Raw genomic sequence first — 26022 nt, 5'->3', positions numbered from 1 at the left:
GCCATCACACAGTTTCCTGGTGATCCGTGGTCTTCTAGGAACAGTTGTGACCCAGTCTGTGACTAGTCTTTTTGTCATTTTATAGTTCAAATAGTTAGTATAGCCAAAAGTGTCCTCTCTGTATAGAATGGATGATTGGACTTTATCTGTAGAGTTATATCAACACAAGAGAGAAAAAGGAATCTGCTATTAATAGAACATCTAGATTGGGTCCAGGATGAGAAAGTCCTGAAGCCAAGTTGGTTCTGGGTCTTGGTAATATTCTCTGTACCAGGACACAGTGTGAGTGCTACACACTCCCCTCTTGCTTCTCTTTGACTGTCTTTCTTAGCTCATTTGTAATGTTTGCTTCCTCAAAGCACACACATATATGTCAGGGATCACAAGCCATATATACACATCTGTGTGTGTGTGGACATGGCTATAATTTCTGCCATATACATATCTCTGTGTGCGTATGGCTATAATTTCTGCTATATACATATATATATATATACATCTGTGTCCGTGTGTATATGGCTATAATTTATGATACATATATGTATACACATCTCTGTGTGTGTGTGTGTGTGTGTGCATATATAGCTATAATGTCTACCATATATCCACATGTGTGTGTGTGTATGGCTATAATTTCTGCCATATATACATACCTGTGTGTGTAGAGCTATAATTTCTGCCACATATACACATCTGTGCATATGGCTATAATTTTTACCATATATACACATCCGTGTGCCACATATACACATCCATGTATATGGCTATAATTTCTGCTATCTATACACATCTGTGTGTGCATATATGGATGTAATTTCTGCCATTTATACACATCTGTGTGTTTGTATGTGGCTATAATTTCTACTATATATCTTAGGGGATCTGTGGTTCCTACAGCTTCCTCTCATGTCCTTTTAGGTTGAGCTACTGCTTCTAACTGCTTTTTTCCTTGTCCCAGTTTATTCTAGCTAATATTTTTGCTATGCCTCAGGTGTTACAGATTGGCTACCTTGATGTCACACACCCACCCTGGTTCAATCAGTTTCCCCCCTGGAAAATAATTAACTAGTACTAAGCAGAGGTCAATTAGTAGGACAATTTAACTTATACATGTATGGATAGAGAGCATTAAGGGTTAGAAGTCGGTGACACAACAAATTTTATTGTCTGTCATGTAGCAGCATACGTGTATGAACATTCTCTGTGACAGCAGACTAGTAGCTCAGAGCTTACAATTTGGTGTTTAAAAACCTGGGTTTGCACCCAGAAAGACACCACCATGGAAAAGTTGTGTTACCTTGGGCAAATGCCTGTTTCTTTGAGGTTTTTCCCTTTTGGCAACATAGGATTAGCTCCTTTCTGGATATTGAGAACATACTCCTTTCTAGGTATTGAGAACACCTGGATCGCATAAGCTCCAGTGCAAACAACAGAGCCTGGGGTGTGTGAATGACCACCCTGGGGAGCTTGCTTGCAGTCTATGCTGTTCATAGGCTTGTTCGGGGATGGTCTGTAACATGCATGTTCCAGGACCTCCGGAGATTCTGCTTCTGCAGACAGGGCAAAGCACAGGGTTCAAAGTTTGTTAAGCATACCCAAAGACTATAGTTGACCCATGTTCTGACAAACACTAACGTGGAGAAAACAAGGATTTCAAATGGACAGTCACAATGGTGCTTGTTCACTGCTGGGGTGATACAACCCAGAGCTTTCAGCACCCAAAGATGAGCATCGGTTTCCAAGAAAGTCTCACAGAAATAACATCTCAATGGATAGGGGGCTTATCTAGTACAGAGAAGGGGAAGGTGAGACTGGGGCACTTGGGGGTACAAAGCGGCTACAATAAATCCAGAGGGGCAGTCAGGTCTGAGCACAGAGAACTTGATTATGTCACATTTACTTCTCTGTGGTGGGGCGTCAGACACATTCAGATAGTGAATGACAAATTCAGACTTGACTTTTAGAAAGATGATTTTTAACTTCAGTGTAGAGTATAGAATGATAGGGAAGCAATGGACTATGTGGAGACTCATGAAGAGACTGTAGTCACAGTGTATGTGGGCAGCAGTGAGGGACTGTGGCCAGGTCATGGGTATGGATGGGGCGCAAGGGACAGATATGAGAACTACATAGGGCTGGAGTGGATATAGAGTGAGCTGCCGAGTTTGGGGAGAGGTGATATCCACCATAGACTTGCAGTTGAGGGTAGATTCAGGAGAAATGTGGGAGAAAGCAGTAATGAGTTCCCACTCAGGTCTATCTAATAGGGAAGGAGGGAAGCATTTGGGAAAATGGAGACCCAGCTCAGAAGGGAGGTTTAGCTTTGTTTAGAAGTGTGCAAAGTTCTGGTATTTTGATAATAATTGAAGGCATGGCTGTAGCTGAGAGTACTTGAAAAGAACCTTAGAATGAAATGAAGGTGACATAGGATTAGAATCCCGAGAAATAAGACCCAAGAAATACCCTTTTGTAAAGGATGGGCAATGCTGGAGAGGCCATTTTGAAGGAATTGCAAGATAGTTTGGAAAAGTGGGACAATTTGGTGATGGTAATCTTGGTGAATCGATACAAAAAGTTAATAATGCAGTTAATAATGCTAGTTTTAATTAGTTTTGTTCTTTACTCTTTCACTTATCACATGGATTAGTATGTTTTTTTCTCACTATCATGTGCAAAGGTGTAACAATAAAACTAAAGTTACAGGATCATCTCTTTAACAAATGTCAGCTCAACTCTGGGGATGGAAGACACAGGTAAGTTTTTATCCCATTCTTTTTTTTTGAGACAGAGTCTCACTATGTCACCCTCAGTAGGGTGCCATGGCATCATAGCTCACAGCAACCTCAATCTCTTGGGCTTAAGCAATTCTCTTGCCTCAGCCTCCCAAGTAGCTGGGACTATAGGCGCCCACCACAACACCTGGCTATTGTTGTTGTTGTTGTTTAGCCGGCCTAGGCTGGGTTTGAACTCACCAGCCCTTGTGTTATGTGGCTAGTGCCTTAAGCATGTGGTACAGGTAGCAAGCCTTTAATTCCCTTCTTAAACAAGTAATTTGAGAATCATTTTTCCAGCTCCTACTCTGTACTTGTGTGGATGATGCAGAGGTGAAGGGAATGGTCCCCACACTCAACAACTCACCTTAGTTCCAGCCACCTTATTACTATCAGAATGGACATTAAAATGCCAAAATGTCAAAAAACAACAGATGTTGGTGTTGATGCAGATAGAAAGGAACACTGTACACTAGTAGTGGGACTATAAATTAGTACAAACTCTATAGAAAATAGTATGGAGATGCTTCAAAGAAGTAAATGTAGACTTACCATTCAGTCCAGCAAGTCCACTATTGGGTATTTACTCAAACTGAAAAATAAGTCATTTTACCAAAAAGACACCTGCACTCAAATATTTATCACACCATAATTCACAAAGATGTGAAATCAACCTAAGTGCCCATCAATTCATGAGTGGATAAAGAAAATGTGGTATTAATATATACTATGAAATACTACTCACCCATAAAAAGGCATGAAATAATGTCTTTTGTAGCAACTTGGATGGAACTGGGCACCATTATGCTGAGTGAAGTATCTCAGGAATGCAAAAACAAACACTACTTGGGAACTAAGTGATGGGCATACACAGGCATAAAAAGATGTAGAAGTCACTGGAAAGAAGAGGAGAGGAAGAGAGGGGGAAGGGGATGAGAGGTAAAATCTTACCCATCAGGTACAATGAACACTATTTTGTTGACTGGCACACTAAACATCCCAGCTTAAGCAGTATTCATGTAACAATAACATTTGTATGCCCTTGATATTTTGAAATCAAATATAAAAAAGTAAAGTAAATGGCTCGGCACCCGTAGCTCAGTGGTTAGGGTGCCGGCAACATACACCAGGGCTGGCAAGTTCAAAGCCAGACCGGGGCCTGCTAAACAATGACGACTACAACAAAAAAAAATAGCTGGCCGTTGTGGCGGGTGCCTGTAGTCCCAGCTACTTGGGAGGCTGAGGCAAAAGAATCCCTTTACCCCAAAGGGTTTGAGGTTGCTGTGAGCATTTTACCTAGGGCAACATAGTGAGACTCTGTCTTAAAAAAAAAAAGAAAGAAAAGAAAAGAAAAAAAAGTAGACATCTGGATACTAAATGATGGTTCTGCCAAGAGTGGGCCAAGGAGGACGTAGGAAAGACTTAACGTGGCAGAGAGTATGCTGACTGTCAGAAGGGATCATAATGTGGTGAAAATGAGCCACAGAGAGGTTACAAGAGAGGCGAGCTTTAATACAATATAGTCAACGAATAAAACAGAAGGTTTTGCTGCAAAATGGAAAGAGTACAAGTCAAGGTTCTAGTCCTGCTACCACCTCTACTAGGCCGCCCCGGGGAAGTTCTTTAGCTTTCCTTGGAATGGCTCTGTTCTCTAGAATCTGCGAGCAGCACCCTAACAATGAGTGGAAGGGAGACTGGCTGCAATACACACCATCCAGTTTTTGCAGGCATTTCCAACAGGTGATTTCTCAGGGAGCCTGAGCCAGAAGTTGGGACAGTAGCAAACAGGAAGGCTAACTCGACTTTCTGTGCTTGGCCTAACAGGTGTACGCGGCTGACTCTGTTTGTTCCTGGTTGTTGATGGGATCAGATGGTTCATGTCTAAAGAGAGACAGAAAGAACTGTGTGGCGTTTGAGAGAAAGGGCCTTAGAGTAAGACTAGTGCTTAAATTCCGGATCTGCCTCTTATCCCCTGGGGGACCTTCGGCAATTTATTCCACCTCTCTAAACCTCAGTCTTTGTTACCTAAAAAATTGGGATAAAGATATGTACCTCGCCGGGGATGTAGTGGATATGGAAGAATACTGTGTGCAAACCCCAAAGCACGGTGCCCAGCATAGAGCAGCTGGTCACAAAAGGAAGCCTGTGGCCCGTCGCGGCTGGCCACGGTGATCTCTGACACCCAGGAAAAGGGGGTGGACGCACAAATGGCAGTCGCTTCCTTCCGCAGTCGCCCCTAGGCAGAAAGCCGGCGTCCTGGAGCTCCTTGGGGCTTTCCACGGGCGGAACCAGGATCGGGTGGGACCCCGGGGCCCCTCGCGTGAACTGAGGCGGCGAGAGCCGGGGCGGGTCTATCTCCGAGGCCCGGCGGGAGTCCGAAGGGAGACTGGTCTCCCGCCCTGGCGACCCGGGGCCGGTTGCGAGGCCGGAGCCAGGACGAAGAGGAGGGGCGAACCGGCCTTTCCCCGCCTCCCTCCCGCCTCCATAAATCACCGCAGCTGCGGCGGCGGCCGCGCCGGGAAGTGCACAGAGCCGGAGCGCAGCGCGGTGGCACCAGACGCCGCCCTCTCCCTGCAGCTTTCTTTCTTTCTGTTGTGTTTTGTGAACCTCCCCTTCCCTGGCTCGCTCGGGCGGCTGCCTTAGCCTTGCGGCCCGGCTGCCGCTTCTCCCTGGGAGCCGCCTCCCTCCCTAGCCGCCGCCGGGAATCGTGGAAGCCACAGCCGCGCGGCCCTCTCAGCCCGACCTGCGACTCTCGGCTCTCGGGAACGCCTGCCGCGCCGCTGGGCCGTGCGGGGCGGTGCGGGCGGGTTCCCGGGGCTGCTCGCGCCGCCGCTTCCTCTCCCGCCCGAGCCGGGCGATGGTGGCTGTCCGCGCCCCCGCGCTGTAGCCGGCGCCGCCGCGGCGCGGAGACGAGTCTGCAGAAGAGGGAGAAAGTTTTTCTGGGTGCGCCGAGTGGGCCCTGGGCACACCTCCCACCGCCCCCTCCCCGCCTCCCCGCGCCTGGAGCCGGTTGGCGGGGAGTTGGGGGAGGCAGCATGGCCCGGCCGCCCGAGGAAGAGGAGCCGGCGGGAGTGGCTGCTGTGACCCGCCGCGGTCCGGGCTCGCCTGGCTGGACTGGGGCGGGAGCCGGGGCTGGGACGCGCCGGCCGCCCCTCTGGCTGCTCTGCCTGGCCGCGTGCTGGCTCCTGGGCGCCATGGCCGACGCCGACTTCTCCATCCTGGACGAGGCGCAAGTGCTAGCGAGCCAGATGCGGAGGCTGGCAGCCGAGGAGCTGGGGGTCGTTACCATGCAGGTAAGGGGCCCTCTTCGTGTCTCTGACCTTGCCAGGCGTCCTGCTTCTCTCCTCCGCGCCTTCCGCGGTGCAGGTCCCCTTGACTGTACATCGGTTCCTCTTTCGTGCGCGGATACCCCTTTCTCACCGGCCCTCTCGCTCCTCTGCACAGACTCCTGACCACCCACCTGCCCTCCATGAACTCGCCTACCCCCTTTTCCTCCGCAGAACCCCTGCCCTCTGTCCACTTCCCCAGCACAGCCCCCTCTTCTGCGCGCCAGCTTCTTTATCTCGAAAGGGTTCTTGGGTTTCCTCGTATTCCCTTCCCTCATTTGCACACCTTCCCCAGTAGAATTGTTTCCTCCTCGTCAGTCTTGCAGACTCCCCTTCTTTCTTTGTGTCCCCATCCCAGGGCGGGCAGCCCCGACTGGCTCGTACGATTTTCCTAGGCTCCCACCGCGGTGCCTCTTTGATCGCGTCCTCGGGCCCAGCGCGAAGCCGACGGTCCCGGGAGGGGGGCGCCGCGGTGTGTGCAGCCGCCCCAGGACCCGCGGAGCCCCGGGGCCAGCCTGGCAGATTCCGGGTGCATTCCGACAGTAGTCTTGGTGGGGGGCTCTTCTTGTTGCTTTCCGCTTCTCCTGCTGTGGGTTGTGTGCTGTCCGCTGTATGATTTTTGTTTTGTGTGTGCCTTTTTGTGGTGAGAAAAAGAGTAAAGTGAGTAAGGTCCTAATTTTTCCAGATTGTTTACCCTGCTGGTCGGGGGGTGGGGTGGAGCTACAGAAAAATTGCCCGCGGCCGTTAAGGAGCCCTGGTGATGCTACCTATGACCTATAGTAGTAAAAACTGCTAAACTGCAGGCACCATTATCTTAACCTACTTGACAGAGAAAGCCACAGGATTAGGAGAGGCTGAGACGGCATTCTGAGTCTGAGACCTTTGCTGTAACATTCTTGCGTAAAGTAACACCATCCTTTTCTCTACGCGTTTTGACGACAACCATGATGAATGTGGTCTTCGCTAGAGCGAAATTTCCAGGCATGTGTGCTTGGGGTAGCTTTTTGATTTCCATCTAGTGTGGCCGCTCCTTTTACCTCCCACCGAGGGAGGTGTTTGGGTCACGTCGGCATTCCGGTTTCGGACGTCTTTTTTATTTTTATTTTTAACTTTATTCCCGACTCCAATCACCTCCCAAGGCAGATAAGATTTTCCTAAACCAAGTTCCACAGACAGTTTTCATTCTAGCAAAAGACAATTGGGATTTTTTTTTTTTAAGGGTGAGGTAAGATTATTTTGCTTGAAAGGGAATTTTACATATATTTGCTAACACCTCTAGTGCCACAAAGTCAGATTTTTTTCATTTGCATAACAATAGGTAAGCCTTTAAGATACATAATTTAACTACCCCTTCTTTTCCTTCTTTCAGGTTCTGAGTCCGTTAAAATTTTTCCATATACATTTCTGATTTGTGATTATTGCTGCCTTCTTAGAGTGAAGTGACTTTTGAAGGAGATGGAAAACTAGGGTTTTCTTTTTATTGGTGAATGATCCAATTCAGAACACAACAGAATTGTATTTTTGCATGGAGGCACCCTTTTTAAGAAAGGAAATTTAATATATGGGCATTTTGAACTGTCTGTGGAATTAGTCAAGAAATTACTAAGGCTAGTCAAGAAATCTTAGGAGTCTTTTCCCCCTCCCCGTGTAAACTAACCGCTTGCTTATTCTAACTGTTGATGGCTGTTTTACTGTTTCACACCCCGTCCTTGACAAAAGGTGAAATGGGATCCCAACATATTGTTATTCAGGTAGGGATACTAAGCAAACGTAATTTAAAAGACTTCCCAGTTGAAAAAGAGACACTTTAGGAAAAAAAGCTCTGATCGATGGGGGGTTTGTGCCCAAATGGCCCTTTTTCTCCTCCCAACTGGCCTCTTTCTAACACCTTTGCAGCCGCTTTGTGGAAACAGACCTCCTGTGGACAGGTTTTTGTCTGGCAAAATGAGAAGTGCACTCTCTCTCTTTCTCTCTCTCTTTCTCTCACTCTCTTCTCTCTGAGATGCACATACTGGATTTAAATTCCTCTTCTTGAACTGTGCATTGATCTGCCACTTGCCTCTAATTTTTTCCTCTGGGAAAATTAAAGAAAGTCTCTTTTTAATTTGAACTATCATGAGAATACTGGTAATAACTGTAATGCAGGTTAGATTTCTGGCCTTTTAAATGAAGATAGTAAGCCACATATTCTTAAGTAAACCTTTGGGATTTGTTCATTGGGTCTGAAATCGTTTGGGTTTAGTTACATAAAGTACAGATTATGTGATAGTCCTTTGCAGAATTCTGGGCTTTACATAGAGCTAATATGTTATTCAGAGGTAGGTGGCCTTACACGGATGCTCAGGTGAGATGGAGCGGGGCAGATGTGCATGTGAAGATGCTGAGGGGGAGGAGTTTGCATCTCTGCTGAAAAGAACACCTTCCCTCTCGATCACAGGACTGACTTCCTTCATTTGACCCTGGCATTTCAAGCACAACATTGAAATTTTGTGGCCTTTTAAGACAGTACCATTTTATGAGTAACTTTCTGTAGGTCTATTCACATGTAAAAAGCCACTTTTCAGACTTGCATATTGCTTCTGCTGCTGAAATTCTCCAAAGACAATTTCTAATTTTTAGAAATTGCAAAGTCGCCCTCAAAATAGGCCTGTTGTTTTGTAGCACTTAAATGGCAGCACATACTACCCACTACAGGTTGGGAGGGGTAATTCTACAACTCCCCCACCCACTTCAGCACTGTTGTTTTTGTGCTTGCTGCTAGAGAAGGCACTTTGAAAAGCAGTCTGTCATAAAGATTTTCTTGGAAAGGTTTCTAATGAAGCTGCCTACTCATGATTTTTTTGTTATTGTTCCTTCACAATAATTGACAAAATTAAAAATATATATCTTTAAATGAGTTACACCAACCAATTTTGCCAGTGCCCTAGGAAAGCTGCCCCTGAACACTGCCCCCTGGTGGCAGACATCACAAATCATGAGTAAAAGTCAAAGACCTAATCATGTCTTCTGCAAGGGGTCTGCAGAGTGAAACCATCAACTTTGATGTTGAGGTCTGGGAGCATTGAATAACGTGACCATGGAGACTTGTTTCTGCCTGTTCATTCATGCAACAAGTTTTTATCAAGCATAGCATTGTGGAGTGGAAAGATCTCCACATTGGAGCCTGGAGATCTGGATTCCAGCTCTGCCACTTAGGAGTTGAGTGATTTTATCTATAAAACTAGGAGGATAATTCTAGAGATTTGCTGTGTGGACTTCATGAAAACAGTGCCTGTGAAGGCACCTGTTAGTGTTAGGCTGGGGCTGAGGATTGTTGATGGATATGATGGTTGTAAAATGGGAGAACTACTGAAAGCCACCTGAACTTGGAGCCCTTTGTGCCAGGAGGTTACCACAGGTGTTCCAGCACAGCCCCTTGAGGAGTTTCTGTTCTTCTTTATATTCTGAAGCAGGCAGTGAAACTGAACAGGTAAAGCAGCAAAGTGACAATGCCAGCTTGTTGGAAGGCATATCTGGCTCTGGGAGCCATTTCAGCAGGTACTTATAAGGCTCATTTAACGTTATATGACAATACAGGCTTCCTAACAGCAAGGGCCTGGCATGGGGCCAGCGTGCCTGCCTTGACGTTAGCTCACACCTAGCTCTGCAGGGCTGGGCACACTCACTGTGAACTTGGTGGACAGACCAGCAGGTTGGTCCGATGGTTGCTGAATGGGGTCTGGGAGGGAGGGAGAAGTGGGGTTTCTTCCAGTTGTGGCAGGAGAAATAGCCAGAAGCAAAAGCTCACTGATAGAAGAGCCACAGCTAGGACAGAAATAAATTTGGACACTGAAGATGCAAGAGCAGCGTGCCCAAAGCTGAAAGTGGAAGCTTTGTGTGCATACCCAGCAGTGGTAGATTCAGTGTTCATCGTGACATGCATCCAGCCAGCTTTGGGGGGCTGCTACTATGAGGGGTCTTGGGGCTAGACTAAGTTGGCAGTAAAAGATGACTAAGGACTGGTCCTTGCCCTTAATCTCTCAACAAATAATGGAAATAGAGAAAGAAATGACATGATATGGGTTATTAGGAAAGGTGTTGCACTGCAGTGGACAGGTGTGATACTGAGGGGAGAGGCAGAGCATGGTGGGAGCAGAGGAGCCTTGTTCACACCCATCTGGGGAAATCAAGGTAGTTGCCTATGTTCACCCTTGGTCTTTTCAGTGACATGTCCACATACAAAGGCCAGTCTTGAAAGCAGCAGTAGCCTCAGATGTGAAGGGTAACCAAATCAGTCATTTGTGAGACATTTCTAATTCCTTTTGGTGGTGCTGGTCAGGCTAACTAGTGTGTCTGGAACACCTGAACAGGAGGTTGTTCTGCCACTTCACTTAGTGTCCCGTCTTATCTCTTTGGCCATCACCCTGGAGCATCTGTGGTTACTGGACATGAGTGTCCTGCTAGCTGTGTGGCAGGCTGGTTTGCAGTTATATTTAAGAGGTGTATATCCTGAATCATGTGTACCACACCAGGAACTACCTGGTAAGGAATGATTTGAATCCACATTCTAATTCCACATAGAATGGTTTTTTTTTTGGGGGGGGGGATCACCTGTATTGCAAATAGTGTGGTTTAATTCTATGCCTGTATACAATATAAGCCTTAGTAGAAAAACTGCTGTGTTATGTACATTCTTTTGAAAGCTAATATTTGTGGAGTATAAGAAAACTGACCACTGATAGACCGACACCAAGTTGAAGTGTTAAGAATGAACCTGAGGAAGCGTGTTGGGTGACTGATGCTCAGCCCTGTGTGTCAGCATCCCGCCACTTCCTCCTCACTGAGGCCTGTCTTAGCTGGCCTGGATGGACCGAGGCGCTTACTCTTGTTTTTCCTGCCCATTGAACTTGAGTCTGGGAGGGATTGGGGGAGGGGAAGGAGATGCTTTACACTTTGTAACACGTTGATGCTATTTCTAGTTGCTGCTTGAGGAGTTCCTTCCTTGAGCTTAAGTGGATGAGCAGACAGGAACCTTGCAAACCTCTGGAATTTTGGTGTTAGGCAGAGAAGGATTTATTTTGGATCTGCTTGGACCTGGGATAAGAATTTATTGAAACTCAAAATGTGAAGGGACAACAATTTTGTCTCAGGTGATTATTAACCGTGTAACTCCTGGCACATTATTAGATCTGAACTTCAGTGTCTTCATGCTTCACATAGCTAATAAGGGGAATTATGTATCAAAAAAAAAAGTATTTAGCACACATCCTAACATAGGAGCAGCCAATAAATGGAAGTAGAAATATGGGAGTAAACTGTTTAGTACCAGGTCACGGAACTTGGAAAACAACAGACATGCAGCTCCTGGACCTGAAAGAACCAAAATCTGAGCTGAGAACCTGCAGATTTCAGGGTCCCAGGGTCTCACGGTAGAGCTCACAGATCTAAGTGTGGTGCGCAGTCATTGCAGTGGTTCTCAACCTTCCTAATGCCCCCTATGACCCTTTAATACAGTTCCTCATGTTGTAGTGACCCCTAATCATAAAATTATTTTCATTACTACTTCATAACTGTAATTTTGCTACTGTTATGAATCGTAATGTAAATATCTGTCTGATACACAGGATGTATTAGGCAACCCCTGTGAAAGGGTCGTTCGACCCCCAAAGGGATTGCGACCCACAAGTTGAGAACTGCTGCTTTAGGGTTTCTGAAGAAAATGCTAGACTCATTATTCACAGTTATTTACTCACTTTTAAACTTTTTATTACATAGATTTTAAATATATATAATGGTAAAGAAAACATACTTCTGACCCAGTTCACACAGTTATTCACTTGTGGCCAGGCTGGTTTCATCTCTACCACCACCCTTCCAGATTATTTTGAAGCAGATTCCACATTATTATAGATAATTTTATCCATAACATTTTATTGCATCTTTATTTAAACCATTTCTATATTTTTTGTTTTATAATGTACCCAAAATATTTGTACACTAGTCTGTAGAATTTGCAGTTAACAAATATAAATATTTTGGAGGTTGTATACTTACATTTTTTAATGATGATGTATGTGCCTGTATAAAACCATTGCTGAGTTCCTGACACCTTTAGGAACAGCTAATATCTTTGCCCAGCAAACTCCTCAGCCTTCCAGATGTAATGCCAGGCTTCTTTTGGGAAACCCCTTGTGGTCTTTCTCTGATCATGCCATCTGGCTTTTGTTGTCATGCCTGGTTCTGCCCACAAGCCATTGAGGGTCCTTGCTTCCTCAAAGGCCAGCAGATAGTCTGGGTGCGCACATTTGACTGATGTAGCAGGAACCACATCTGCTGTTTGCTCCTGTCCTCTCCACTTCTAGAAGAGGAAAGAGTGAGAGGAGGACAAGGCAAGATAAACAGATGAGCCATGTATGGGGAGAGGATGGAGAGGAAGAGCTGGACTACTACACTTGTCTTCTGATCAGTCTGTTAGCAGGTGCTCACTGGGGGGCCTCTCTGCAGAAAGGGAGGCTGGGTGAGGAGAGGAGTGGCACAGGACAGTCAGTGCCTTCTCCCAAGAGCTCTTGTCTTACCAAAGAGGCTATACCACCTTGGATGGCTTAAGACAATGCAGAAAGAATGCTAAAACGTGAGATTAAGAGCGCACTGTGGCTGCTGTATCTAATATTTACAGGGTCAGCAGACTATGTGAATGAAGTGGGCTCAGTGCAGGTCTGGGGAGGATGTGGATGCTGTTGAATAGAGGGGCAGACACTGTTCAGCTCCTCTGCTTGCTGCCCAGTGGCAATGTGGTCACATGGTTTTGTTTTTCAGAAGCTGGGTGTCTGTTTTTTTTTTTTTTTAGACTGAATCTGGCTTTGTTGTCCTCGGTAGAATGCTGTGGCATCACAGCTCACAGCAACCTCAAACCCTTGGGCTGAAGCAATTCTCTTGCCTCAGCCTCCCAAGTAGCTGGGACTACAGGTGCCCACCACAATGCCCAGCTATTTTTCGTTGCAGTTGTCATTGTTGTTTAGCAGGCCCAGCTGCGTTTGAATCTGCCAGCCTCAGTGTTTGTGGCTGGCCCTCAGTGTTTATGGCTGGCACTGTAACCACTGTGCTGTGGATGCCCAGCCTAGGTATCTGTTTTTTAATATGTGAAATCTCTTGAGTCTAAGATGTTAGCAACTAATGCAAATTAAAAAAAAAAAAAACACCACCACCATGTAGGCCAAACCAAATACATGTGCAGGCCCAATGGGGCCAGAGGCTACCAGTGGGAACAGTCTGGGTTAGGATTATTCAGTGCTTGTGTGTGGGTTATGGGTAAGTCAGTTTCTGTGTAACCAGAAGACAGCTTTCTGATAGAATAGTTCTATCTACAGTGGATTCCCTTGAGAGATGAGTTCTCTGTTGTCATAATTACTTCAACAAATGCTTAATGTTTATTTTGTGCAGGGCACTATGTTAGATTTGAGATATCACTCTGTTAATTTCAGATATAATGAATGTCACAGAACAGGAGGTTCTGGGTGGTTAGAGAAGGTACGTTAGGGCTGTTGAACTATTGGGGGAGGGGAGGGATTCTGGAAGGCCTCCCGGAGAAAGTGGGATGAATAGAAGCTGGTTAATCAAAGAGCAGAATTCCCAGGAAGAATTTTCTAGCACCTCTTGGAATGGAAAGATATCATTAAGGTTTAAGTTCAGAGAGCTGAAGGGAGGAAAGGGTACAAAGAGGGCTGGAGAAGTAGGCAGAGGTCAAGCTTATGGGATCCTTCATGTCAGTCAAGACTTGTCACATGGAGGTGGCAGGATACCCAACTCATACTGGCACAAATCGTCTGCGGTTTCTCTCTCTTTGCATGTCTGCTTCTTAAGTAGGTTCTCTGCTCTGTTTCAGCAAGGCTGGCAGCAGCTTGTTGGTGCCTGAGCTGGGGGCCAGCATACTTGGGGGCGGGGGCGTGCTCTGCGGCGAGGAAATAAGGATCTAGGGCAGCGCTTTTCAGCCTTTTTAATCTCATGGTACACTTGAACCTATAGTTAAATTTCCCCAGCACACTTAAATTATGTTGATAAGAAAAAATGACTAAAAGGAAAAATATATTTACAGGGCTTTGAAATTCTTTTAAAAATAATGATTTTCAAAATTTTTGGAGGCACACCTAAGATCTTCCATGGCCCACCGATTGACAATCACTGATCTAGAGAATGCTTAGAATGCAGAGAACTCCACTGAAGTGATTTAGGGTACAGATACCTTCAGCAATTATCAACCACCCAGGCCACTCCATACCTGTGTCCTGTCTCCCTACATCCACTTTGAGGACGCCCTGCTAGGTGGCCTCCCTGGCTTCCGTGGTTGGTCCTGAGGAACTGTACCGATCCTGACTCACCAGGCCTACCCTGGACATGCTTTTATCCCTGGCCTCTTCAATCCATAGATCACTGGGTGCTGTGAGGACTGGGAAGGAACAGGGAAGTAGTCAGATCTGCTTCCCTTGTTTTGCAGAAAATGAGGCACAGTGGTAAGTGGCTCTCTGGAGATCACACCAGTGAGAAGTGGTAGATTTGAACTCAAGTTTTGGTTTTATGACTCTTGCTTTTCCCATTTTCCTATTGTTTTGAAATGTGAAAGGAAACTGGACTTTCTAGTATACATTCCAGTTTTAAAGAAAGTTTGGCTTAGGTCTTTAATAGCCAAGAACTTAAAACTGATGGTCTAATTTGACAGCTGACTAAAATTTAAGCTGTTACTTAAATACCTAGAAGTCAGTGAGTCACTCAAGAAAGTTTAAAAAGGTCTCAGACTTCCCAGAATATTGTTAAATTTTTAAGGGCAAATTTAAGTGGTTAATAGCTGTTTATCATTGTGAACTTGTACCACCAAAGTAATTTTTTTACTAAAATTTAAAAAATCTTTAGAGGAGGAATGTCTTTGGTGGTTTAGTGTTAGTTTATGTAAAACAACAGAAGAACATTCTTCTTGTAATTTTTAGGCAAAGTTCTGTTTTGAAATTGGATTTCATGACCTGTATTTTCCTCCCTAGTCATTGGGAGTATGAATTTGTTTCATACTTTGTGTGTATGAAAATTGCAGTAATATTATTACTTTGGAAGAGTTTAATTTGATGACACAAATATCATTTGAATATCTTTTGACCTTGTCTTCTTTTTTTTGTTCTGAGTTCAAAGGTAGTTTTTCTCTACCTCAGACTTCCAGAGTCAAATGATTTCTGAGTTAATTACAGTTTGAGTAGTTCTAACACCTAAATACCAGAGAAGTCAACTGAAAAGTAGCTTATAGTTTCTATTTCCCTGGAAATAGTGTGCTGTGCTGTAATTGTAGAGTAGAAGCCAGGGGAGTAAATTCTTATCTTGTCTATGACAATGTCTTGGTTTCCTTCCAACCATAACAGTTATTTTAAAGATGCAGTCAAATTGGGGTGGTGCCTGTGGCTCAAGGAGTAAGCACTGGCTCCATATACTGGAAGTGGCGGGTTCAAACCCAGCACCGGCCAAAAACTGCAAAAAAAAAAAAAAAAAAAAAATGACACAGTCAAGACTAAGCACTTTTTCTCTTGCTTTCCCTTTGGATTTTTTCTTTTTTAATGTTATTTTTGCATGGAGTATTTTAAAAGATACTTCGAAGCCCTGGTGGAAGGACAGTGAAAATTGGCAAACCAGTGAGAATGAATCTGAATTTTTAATTAGGCTTTGAGTTGTTTCTTCAAAGTGTGGAGACATCATTAGTGATGTGAGTCTTGATGCATTAGCAGAGACTGACATTTTACTTCAAACGCAGAGAGTGCAGCTGTCCTGTGCAGATAAAAGTTGCCATGTGCGGAATAGCAAGGTGGATTGGAAGATAATTAGCTGTCCCACATTACTGCAGTAAGGAAGAAGCCTGCCAGTCATGGGCAGGAAGGAGGAATTATTAGTGGGAGAAAATCCAAGTGTGTCATAAAGCAATTTGGAATCACTTCAGCTGTGGCAGAGCTGATAAGGTTTATGTTAAGAAAACAAAAACTGAGTCTAGTATATGATGGACCAACTTTTTCTCTCTTTCTTCCAAAACAACAACAACCACAACCAAAAAAACCTGCAGTAATTCAAAAGAAGAACGGCCCCTTTTGGCAGCTTGTTTTGCTTCCTCCCTGAAGAAATAAATGATCCATGTAAATACACAGAAGTACAGATTCATCAGCTCATCCTACTCTGTATATAAAATAACCTGTTTAAAATGGTCTTCATATTTTCTTCTTTTTCGTTTTTTGTAGAAACAGAGTCTCACTCTTATCACCCTCAGTAGACTGCCGTGGCATCACACAGCTCACAGCAACCTCCAACTTCTGGGCTTAAGCGATTCTTTTGCCTCAGCCTCCCAAGTAGCTGGGACTACAGGCGCCCACCACAATGCCTGGCTATTTTTTTTTGTTACAGTTTGGCTGGGGCTGGGTTTGAACCTGCCATCCTTGGCATATGGGGCCAGAGCCCTACCCACTGAGCCATAGGCACCGCCTGGTCTTCGTATTTTCATGTCACTTGGCAATAAAGTGAGAATTCCATAGAGGAAAAGTCAGAACAGAGAAGCCATAATCCCTTGGCAATTATGGTGCTGCATATAACTGTGAAAAGATATTTGAAATAGAAAATTTGAAGTATATCATTGGTATAAAGTACATATAATATTTATAAACGGTTTGAAGATATTTTTATGTTCATATTCGTGGTGAAATACATCTGTGTTTAAATATTTTAAAAGATAGTCTGTGATCACTACATTTGTTTCTGAGAAATTAAAGCTATAGAAAGACCTATTGGGTTTCTTGTCCATCCTCAATCATTTTCTATTCAAATGAAACTTCATGAGACTTTTTCGAGGGGGTCTACTTGGATTGCTCCCTGTGCCTCTGCCAGGATATTTAGCCTCCTCTGTCGTAATTTCATCCATTTCTATTGACTGGCTTTCTGTAAAGCTGGAGTCTGTCATGGCAGCCCACAGGAGATGCAGAAGGAGGCAGGTGCCACATTCTGCTCGCTGGTGCCTCCTCTGCTATTAGCTGTCCTGGCTAAGGCTGCAGAGATGGTACCTCCTCTTGCTCTTAGCTGTCCTGACCACCTTCTGCTCACTGGTGCCTTCTCTGCTCTCAGTTGCCCTGGCCACAGCTGCAGAGCCAGGTGTGTGCTTTTGGCAGGTTTTTTTGCTTCCTCCCTGGGGGGACTGTTAGTCACAGGGTTATTGCTGCCCTGGGTAGTTTTGAGAGAGAACCTGAAGAACTGAAATTTTTTGTTTTGTTTTGTTTCTGCAGTCTTGGCTATTTGAACCATAGTTGGCTTCACTTGACTCTCCTGTGAAATGGAAAAATTTTCTCCTTCTGTTATCTTGGGTGGGAGATTAGCCTATATTGATTGTGAACCAATTGCATTTGTTAGAGGTGTTTTAAATTTGAGATCTCTGGGTCAAATGTAGATTTAGGTGACCATAAATGAGACAAATACATTATTTGCATGTATGTGCATTCAGATAATAAATGTGGGTAAGAGTTGCAGTCAGTAAAGCATCTTAGAGATGAATGATTAGAATATGAATGCAGGAAACAGGCCAGACTTATTCATCTGTGTGATTCTAGTATGGTGAGTGCTGTTGGTGGCACCTGAAGAGGACTCACAGGTCAGGAGTATAAGAACTGCCCAGCAGTCTTTAAGATGTAGACTTTGTAACTTTTTAATAGTGACTATTCCCGAGTTAGCTTTCACTACTATGTTTAATGTGTCAATTTCATTATTTACCAAGAAATGTCTTGGCCCTTTACTTGCTACTAAAGAGTTAAAATGTTTCAGAAGAGTGAAAGGATCTGCCACAATATTAAGGGCCTTAGGACTCTAAACAGACTGTTACATATTAGTTGGCTCTGATATTTAATTCTTGTTAGAGAAAGTTGGGTTACATTTAGGAATGTAAAAGATAACAAAAATGTGGGTACTTGCAAATTATGTACTTGGAGCTACCTTATTCTAGAGGATAGAATTTATTAGGTTAATTGTTTCCCTGCCAACCCTCTTTAAAACAGCACCCACCCCTTATCCCTTCTCATTCTGTCTCCTACCCTGTCACACTCCCTCACCTCCCTCAGGAAACGGCATGTTCACTGCTGGGTTCCTGAAGAACTGGGGTTGGCCCCTGGGATCCCTGGTAAACTGGAAGCGGACAGGTAGGAGTGTGCGGACAGAGGGGAGCTAATTAGAGGAGGGCTGGGGCTAGCAGAAGGAAGAGGAGCCACTCAGGAGTATTGGGGGGGGTCTAGCATTCCAATAGAGGGAGGAGCCTCCTCAGAGGACTTGAGGCTTTACTGACTGAGTCAGTGGCATCTGTGCCAGCAGCAGGTGGTGGTTGTACAGGTGTCATCAGCGTCCAGCTCCTGGACAGGTTTCTCTTCCCAGACTGAAGCTTTCCCCCCAAACAACAATGCCCCCTTCCTCCCTCTCTCCAGCCCCTGCTAACGACTGTTGTACTTTCTGTCTCCATGAATTTGCCCTCTAAGAGTATCTTGTATAAGTGTAATCCTACGTTTGTCCTTTTTAATGGACTTATTTCACTCACTGTGATGTCTTTAAGTGTTGTCGCTGGGTAGCAGGCATCAGAATTTCCTTCCTTTCTAAGGGTCACTGTTACTCCCTTGTGTATTACTTTTTTTGTTTTTCATTGGACACTTGAGTTGTTTCTACAGTTTGGCTCCTGGTGAAAGTGAGTAAGTCCCTGTTTTCAGTTCTTTTGGGTATATATACTGAGAAGTGAAATTGCTTTTGGGCATCCTCAAACTACGGCCCGTGGGCCACATGAGGCCCACCTAGGACATTTATCCAGCCCGCCAGGTGTTTTTGCCGCCTCTGCTAGACCTGCTTAGCAGCTGACTTGTCCTGGGGCCCACAGTCTGGCCCTCTAGCGGTCTGAGGAACAGTGAACTGGCCCCCTGTTTAAAAAGTTTGAGGACCCCTGTGCTAGATAATGTGGTAATTCTGTGTCTGATTTTTTTTTTTTTTTTGAGGAACTGCCGTACCATTGTTCACAGTGGCTGGAGCATTTTGCAATCCCATCCCACTAGCAGTGCACAAGGGTTCTAACTTCTTTCCATCCTTCCTAACACTTTTTAAAATATATGTAATATCCATCATATTGGGTATGAAAATGTATACATTTTATTTTGGCATACAGTCATGTAACCATCACAGGGTGGATACACATTGATTGGTATTATCACCCCCAAATTGTCTGGTGCTGCCCCTTCATAGTTAATCCTTCCTATACCTGAAACTCCTGATATATTCTCCAATCTGTTGTCTTGCCTTTTCTAGGAGGTCATATGATGGAAGCATTTTTGTACCTGGCAGCTTTCACTCAGTATATTGCATATGAGATTTAAACATTTGTGTGTTTCAGCAGTTCAGTCCTTTTATTGCTGACTACTATCCTATTGTATAGATAGATGTACCATAGTTTGTTTATGTAGTCACCACTTAAAGAGCATTTGAGTTTTTCCATGTTCTAAATCTGTTAAACATTCATGTACAAATTTTAATTTGAATATAAGTTTTCATATTTCTAGGTGCAGGGGATTACTGTCATATGTTGTGTATGTTAAACTTTATTAGAAATTGCTGGTCTGTTTTCCAAAGGGGCAATATCATCTCCCACCAGCAATGTGTGAGAGTCTTGGTCATTTCACAGCCTCAGCAGAACCTGGGTGAGGCAGTCAGTTTAATGTTAGTCAGTGTACGGTGTGTGAAGTGACATCTTATTGTGGTTTTAATGAACATTTCTGTGATGAATAATGATGCTGAGCATTTTTTCATGTTCCTATTTGCCATTAATGTATCTTTTTTTGATAAAATGTCAAAACTTTTGCCTATTTTTAAATTGAACTGTTTCTTTATTGTTGATTTTTTAAAAAAATAATTTATGCAATTTAATAAATTTAATAAAAATAATTAAATTTGTAGAGTTAACATAATGACCACCACCATCTGGTTTTATCACATTTCCATTACCCCTCAAAATTCCCTTGTGCCTGTTTATTGTTGACTTTTGAGAGCTCACATGTATATATTCAGAGTACCAAATTCCACTACCATGGGTTGATATTTCTTTCTTTCTTTCTTTCTTTTTTTTTTTTTAGAGATAGAGTCTCACTTTGTTGCCCTTGGTGGAGTGCCATGGCATCACAGCTCACACAGCAACCTCCAGCTCTTGAGCTTAGGCGATTCTCTTGCCTCAGCCTCCAGAGTAGCTGGAACTAGAGGTGCCCACCACAACGCCTGGCTATTTTTTTTGTTGTTGCAGTTTGGCCAGGGCCAGGTTCAAACCCTCCACCCTCGGTCTATGGGTCTGGCGCCATACTCACTGAGCCATAGGCACTGCCTTTCTGTTTGTTTGTTTGTTTGTTTCTTGCTTTCTTTTTTCTTTGAAACAGAGTCTTACTCTGTCACCCTGGGTAGAGTGACATGCCATCAGGTTAGCTCACAGCAATCTCAAACTCCTGGGCTCAACCAATCTTCCTGCCTCAGTCTCCCCAGTAGCTGGGACTTTAGGTACCTGCCATATCGCCTAGCTATTTTTTTCAATTTTTAGTAGAGACAGGGTCTCACTCTTGCTCAGGCTGGTCTCAAACTCCTGCACTCAAGGGATCCTCCTGCCTTAGCCCCCCAGAGTGCTGGAATTACAGGTGTGAGCCACTGCACCCAGCCTTGATTTTCTTTCAAGTGACATTGTTCTTAGGCAGTGGTTCTCTACCTTCCTAAGGCTGCAGTCCTTTAATACGGTTCCTGTGGGTAGCAACCCACAGGTTGAGAACCACAGGTTGAGAACATGTTATTAGGGGAAATTTATTTTCATTATTTAAATAATAATGTCATGCAGGATTAAAAAAAATAAAGTGCATGGGCTGAAAAGTATCCGGCCATGTACTGTGAAAAATAGAGACATACATGGCTGGATACTGTGTAAACAACTCTCATATAATCCAGGATATATAAACATCTTAAAAGAGTTGTGGGTTTTGCAGTTCTTGTTTCATCTAAAAACAAGGTGTTATTTAAGATTTGGGGTTAGTGTGGTCTGTGTGGATTCTTAGACTTAACACCTGTTAGGAACTCCTACTCCTTGGGATGCTGGGTGCCCACTGCTGAGCAGAGTTGTGGCCTTTTTGTGAGAAGTACATGTTTAAACATGCAGCAGTTAAATAAAGAGAATATGGTGCCTTGACTGCTTCCGGGAAGGAGATAAAATAGGTTAAGGTGGTGTTCAAAGAAGGCCTGGTGGGGAGCAGAGGCTTGAGCTGAGGCTGGATGGCTAAAGATGCCTGGAGCAGCCTGAGGGAATCTGGGGGGAGCCAGGAGCTCTCTGAGAGGAGGGCAGGGAAGGAGAAAGGGGAGCAGATAGGCCCACCTTGGAGACCAACAAGACTGGATTTAGTTCTGGCTGAGGTGGGAAGCCCTTAGAAGGTTTCAGGCACAAGAATGACAGGTTACTTTTGCCTTAGAAGAGGTGGGCTCCATTTCTTTTCTTCTGCTTTTTCTGTTGCTTTCTTGGCTCCATCACCCTCTGACTCTAGGCTTATCCTCAAGCTGGCTTTGCTGGTAGTAAAATGAGCGTGGTACAGGCTTCCCAGAGATACATCACAGAGGGGCAGAAGAAGAGCACCTCTACCTCCACTCTCTGGAGGACCTCATGGCATATAAGAGGGTGGGACTAAATTTGTTTATGCCAGACAGGATCTACTCTGAGAGCCTAGAGCTTTAGGGTTGGGTTAATCCCACATTTTGTGATTGCTACATGATCTAGTGATTGGACAGCAGAGAGATAACACCATCGTTTATTACTGCGTCTTCACTGTCACCATCCCAGTGGCAGTACAGTGTGGGATGATTATGGTGATTTTGGCTAGTGTCTTAGTTATGTTGGACTCCCCTGTTTAAAAAAATGTTAGTTGTTTATTTACATAGCACTTGCCATACCTAATTTCAGCAGAGACATGAAGCATAGGAAGTACGTGATGGTGTGGTATCAACAGTGAGTGTCTGGAACTGCTTAATCCATTTGGTTAGTAGAAGAATCTGAATCACTTAGTTTAGAAGACAATTTTAGAATATAATTTTAACTTTGTGAGGCAATTGTGGTTTGATATTGCCCATTCAAGTGATATTTACATTTTATTTTATTTTATTATTATTATTTTTTTAATAGTTTTGGCTGGGGCTTGAACCCGCCACCCCGGTATATGGGACCGACAGCCTACTCCTTGAGCCACAGGAGCCACCCTACATTTTATTTTTTTATTATTTTTTTTTAGAGACACAGTCTCACTTTATTGCCTTTAGTAGAGTGCCGTGGCATCACAGAAACCTCCAACTCCTGGGCTTAGGCAATTCTCTTGCCTTAGCCTCCATAGTAGCTGGGACTACAGGTGTCCACCACTACACCCAGCTATTTTTTGTAGTTTGGCTGGAGCCGGGCTCGAACCTGCCACCCTTGGTAAATAGGGCCAGCGCCCTACCCCCTGAGTTACAGGCATCACCTGACATTTAATTTTATAAACATAGTATTACAGATACATCTTAACAACATAATGTTTTCTGGGCAAAATCAAGTTTTAAAGCACCTTGTGGTAGATACTTCATAATTTGTGTTTTGCAAGTTTCAAGTTTTGTGACCAGTCTCTATTTGCCCATCTCTAATTTCTTGTTTAGCTATGTGTGTTTATTCCATGACCGTGACATTTAGAAAAGTTACAAATAGAATTGCTGGAAGAAGCCCAAGTGCCCATTGATCCACAAATGGATCAACAAACTGTGGTATATGTACACCATGGAATACTATGCAGCCATAAAGAAAGATGGAGAATTTACATCCTTCATGTTCACATGGATGGAGCTGGAAAATGTTCTTCTGAGCAAAGTATCACAAGAATGGAAGAAAAAGTATCCAATGTACACATCCCTATTATGAACTAATTTATACCTTTTATATGAAAGCTACAACCTAATAATAGCCTAAGAATACAGGGAGGGAGAGGGGAGAAGGGAATGGGTAGAGGGAGGGGGATTGGAAGGATCACTTCTGAGGTTTATCTCACAAGGGTACAAGTGAATCTTTCTAAGAGTAGAATGTGAACGTTTTAAAATAATAACTAAGAAAATGACACGAAGGCTATGTTAACCAGTTTGATGGAAGTGTTTCAGATTGTGTGTGAAAACTCCACACTGTACCCCAGAAGTGCATTAATGTACATAGTTACCATTCAATAAAAAAAAAAAAGAAACAGAGAAACAATAAAAAAAAATAGTGGAAAGACTAAGGTATGAAGAATAAAATATGTAAGTAAGTCTGAAAAAAAATTGCTACATGATGAAGTGCTTTTTTTTTTTTTTAAAAAAAAATCATTCTTTATTTTTACTTATTTATTTATTTTGTGGTTTTTGGCCAAGGCTGGGTTTGAACCTACCACCTCTGGCATATGGGACCAGCGCCCTACTCCTTTGAGCCACAGGCGCCCATGAAGTGCTTTTAAGTAGCCTGAAGTTAGTTCACTTAGTCATTGAAACTAAATAGTTAATATATTTAGTAGTTAATATATTTTTAAATGAAAATATAAATTTTATTGGACTTTAATAAATGATTTATTTTAAGATATTTACAGTTGCTCAAACAATTTGCATTTATGTTGGATAGTTATTGAGGATTCATTGTATGGAGAAATTCATTATGACATAGTAAAATATCATTTAGGAGGTAGAGTATGAAAGGTATCTTTTTTGAGTTTAACCTTTGCCCCCAAATTTGTCTTCTACTTAATACAAATCAAAGTTATTATAGGTCTTGCATGTAACATGGTGAATTTCTTACTCAATTTTCATTTAGCATTTTTCCTAATAAATTACTGATGTAAGGTATTGTGCCATTTTTCAAAATATCTGATGCTGAATGAAGAGATGGGAAGTCTGCTAACATAACTGCAGACTTCCTTCATCTTTCTTTTTCAACACATTTACAGTGTGCCAAGCCATCTGCTTTATTCAGTGGAGTTAGGTGTGTACAGTTCATTAGAGTTTGACTTTTATACAATGTTTCACTTACTTGTGAGACGTGGATCAAAATTGTGTAGATAGTGGACTGTTCTTACTTTTGTCATCATACTAGAATTCTATAAATGCTTTTTTTCTAAAGGCATTCACATCACTGTATAATACCTTTACAACTTAGAAGTGATTCTCATATTACAACAACTTAACCAAGAAAACTAAATAAATATTTTTTTTTTAATTTTTTTATTTTGTGAGACAGAGTCTCACTTTGTCACCCTTGGTAGAGTGCTGTAGCGTTGTAGCTCATAGTGACCTCAAACTCTTGGGCTCTAGCGATACTCTTGCCTCAGTTTTTCAATTTTTTTTTTTTCCTGTAGAGACAGTGTCTCACTTTATCACCCTCAGTAGAGTGCCCTGGCATCACACATCTCACAGCAACCTCCAACTCCTGGGCTTAGGTGATTCTCTTGCCTCAGCCTCCAGAGTGGCTGGGACTACAGGTGCCCACCAAAACGGCTAGCTATTTTTTTGTTGCAGTTTGGCTGAGGCCGGGTTCAAACCCGCCACGTTCAGTATATGGGGCCAGTGCCTTACCGACTAAGCCACATGCCCCACCCCTCAGTTTTTCATTTTTAATGGCGATAGGGTCTCACTCTTGCTCAGGCTGGTCTCCAACTCCTGAGCTCCCGAAATCCACCCCTCGGCCTCCCAAGGTGCTGGGATCACAGGCATGAGCCACCACACCTGGCCTAGTAAATAATCTTTCATTTAGCACATGCCAGGTATTCTTATGGATTCTGAAGACAGAGCACACACCCAAATGGCCCTATTTTCCTGGAGTGGACATTAGTTAGTAAGCAGGCTGGGAACAGCAGGGGTGAGGCTAGGGAAATATTCCTAAGCAATGGTCAAGATTTTTGCTTGATGGATGCGAATGGGTCCTGGAGGACTGTATTTGAAGGATTAACTCCTTCCATCTTTCCAGGCTAGTCTGTCCCCAGGGTATTTCTTAATCTCTTTAGATGACTCACAGTGGCATATAAACAATTTCTATGCTTTACTCTGCCTCCTAATGTTGCCTATAAAACTGCAACTTGTTTATTCCTTTCTTATTTGTAACTGCATAGCCAGTTGCTCAGAGACATTCCTTCCATCTCTAATCTCCCAGGATACCTGTCAGGAATACTTACCTTTGCAGGCTTCATGGATGTGCTTTTAGAGGAAGAGTGAGTCCTTCGAACTGAAAGCCACTTTTAAGTCATGTGGAGACTTTTTCTAAGAGAGACATGAGAGAGAGATGGTTCTGGCCATCCCAGCCTGCAAGGAGTCTGGCTTCCAAAGCTCATTTCAGAGTCTGGAGTTTGGAACAACATTCACGGGGCAGGGGGTGAAGGGGGGAGGGAAAGATGTTTATAAAAGCAGATCCAGTTCTGATGTCAGCTCACAAAGAAGCTTCTTTAGAGAGACTTGGATTTTAATCCAACCTCTTTTATTATCTTTCTAAGCCTGAGACTTTTCAGTTTAAAAATAGGGGCCATGTCCATGGTTATTCCAGAATTAAGAGTTAGGGTCTGTGAGAATATTTAACATGATGCGTGAAAGCCAGAGATCTCAGTATTACCTTTTTCTTTATATGAAAATAAAAAGAAAGGTACTTCAGAATTTTATGTCCACCCTCACTTTTAAATTTTGAACAGCCAAGAGAATCCTGGGTATGTGGGGCTGATAAGTGACAAAGATAAGTCCTCTGTTATTAAGGGCAAGAAAAAGGAAGTGTTACAGTGTTGCAGCCTGCCGTGTACTAAGCATTTACTGTCCACCACACAGTGTTAGAAGCTGCCGTGTACTGAGCATTTACTGTCCACCACGCAGTGTTAGAAGCTGCC

At 43.6% G+C, this 26022-nt stretch overlaps 1 protein-coding gene across 1 annotated transcript in view; it reads left to right on the top strand.

Moving 5' to 3' along the window:
- Window positions 1-5919: 5919 nt before the first annotated feature.
- Window positions 5920-26022, top strand: part of CACHD1 (cache domain containing 1) — a 219910-nt gene continuing 199807 nt past the window's right edge. Inside the window, exon 1 of the mRNA XM_003784248.3 lies at window positions 5920-6064. Within this exon, the coding sequence (XP_003784296.1) occupies window positions 5966-6064 (99 nt within the window). The 5' untranslated portion in view covers window positions 5920-5965. The remainder of the gene's footprint in view (window positions 6065-26022) is intronic.

The sequence above is a fragment of the Otolemur garnettii genome, unplaced genomic scaffold, assembly GCF_000181295.1.
Source record: "Otolemur garnettii isolate 467f Iridium unplaced genomic scaffold, OtoGar3 scaffold00010, whole genome shotgun sequence".
In the NCBI taxonomy this organism is placed as follows: domain Eukaryota; kingdom Metazoa; phylum Chordata; class Mammalia; order Primates; family Galagidae; genus Otolemur; species Otolemur garnettii.
Note: the sequence above shows the minus strand (reverse complement) of the source record. Positions and strands in the feature narration are given on the sequence as shown.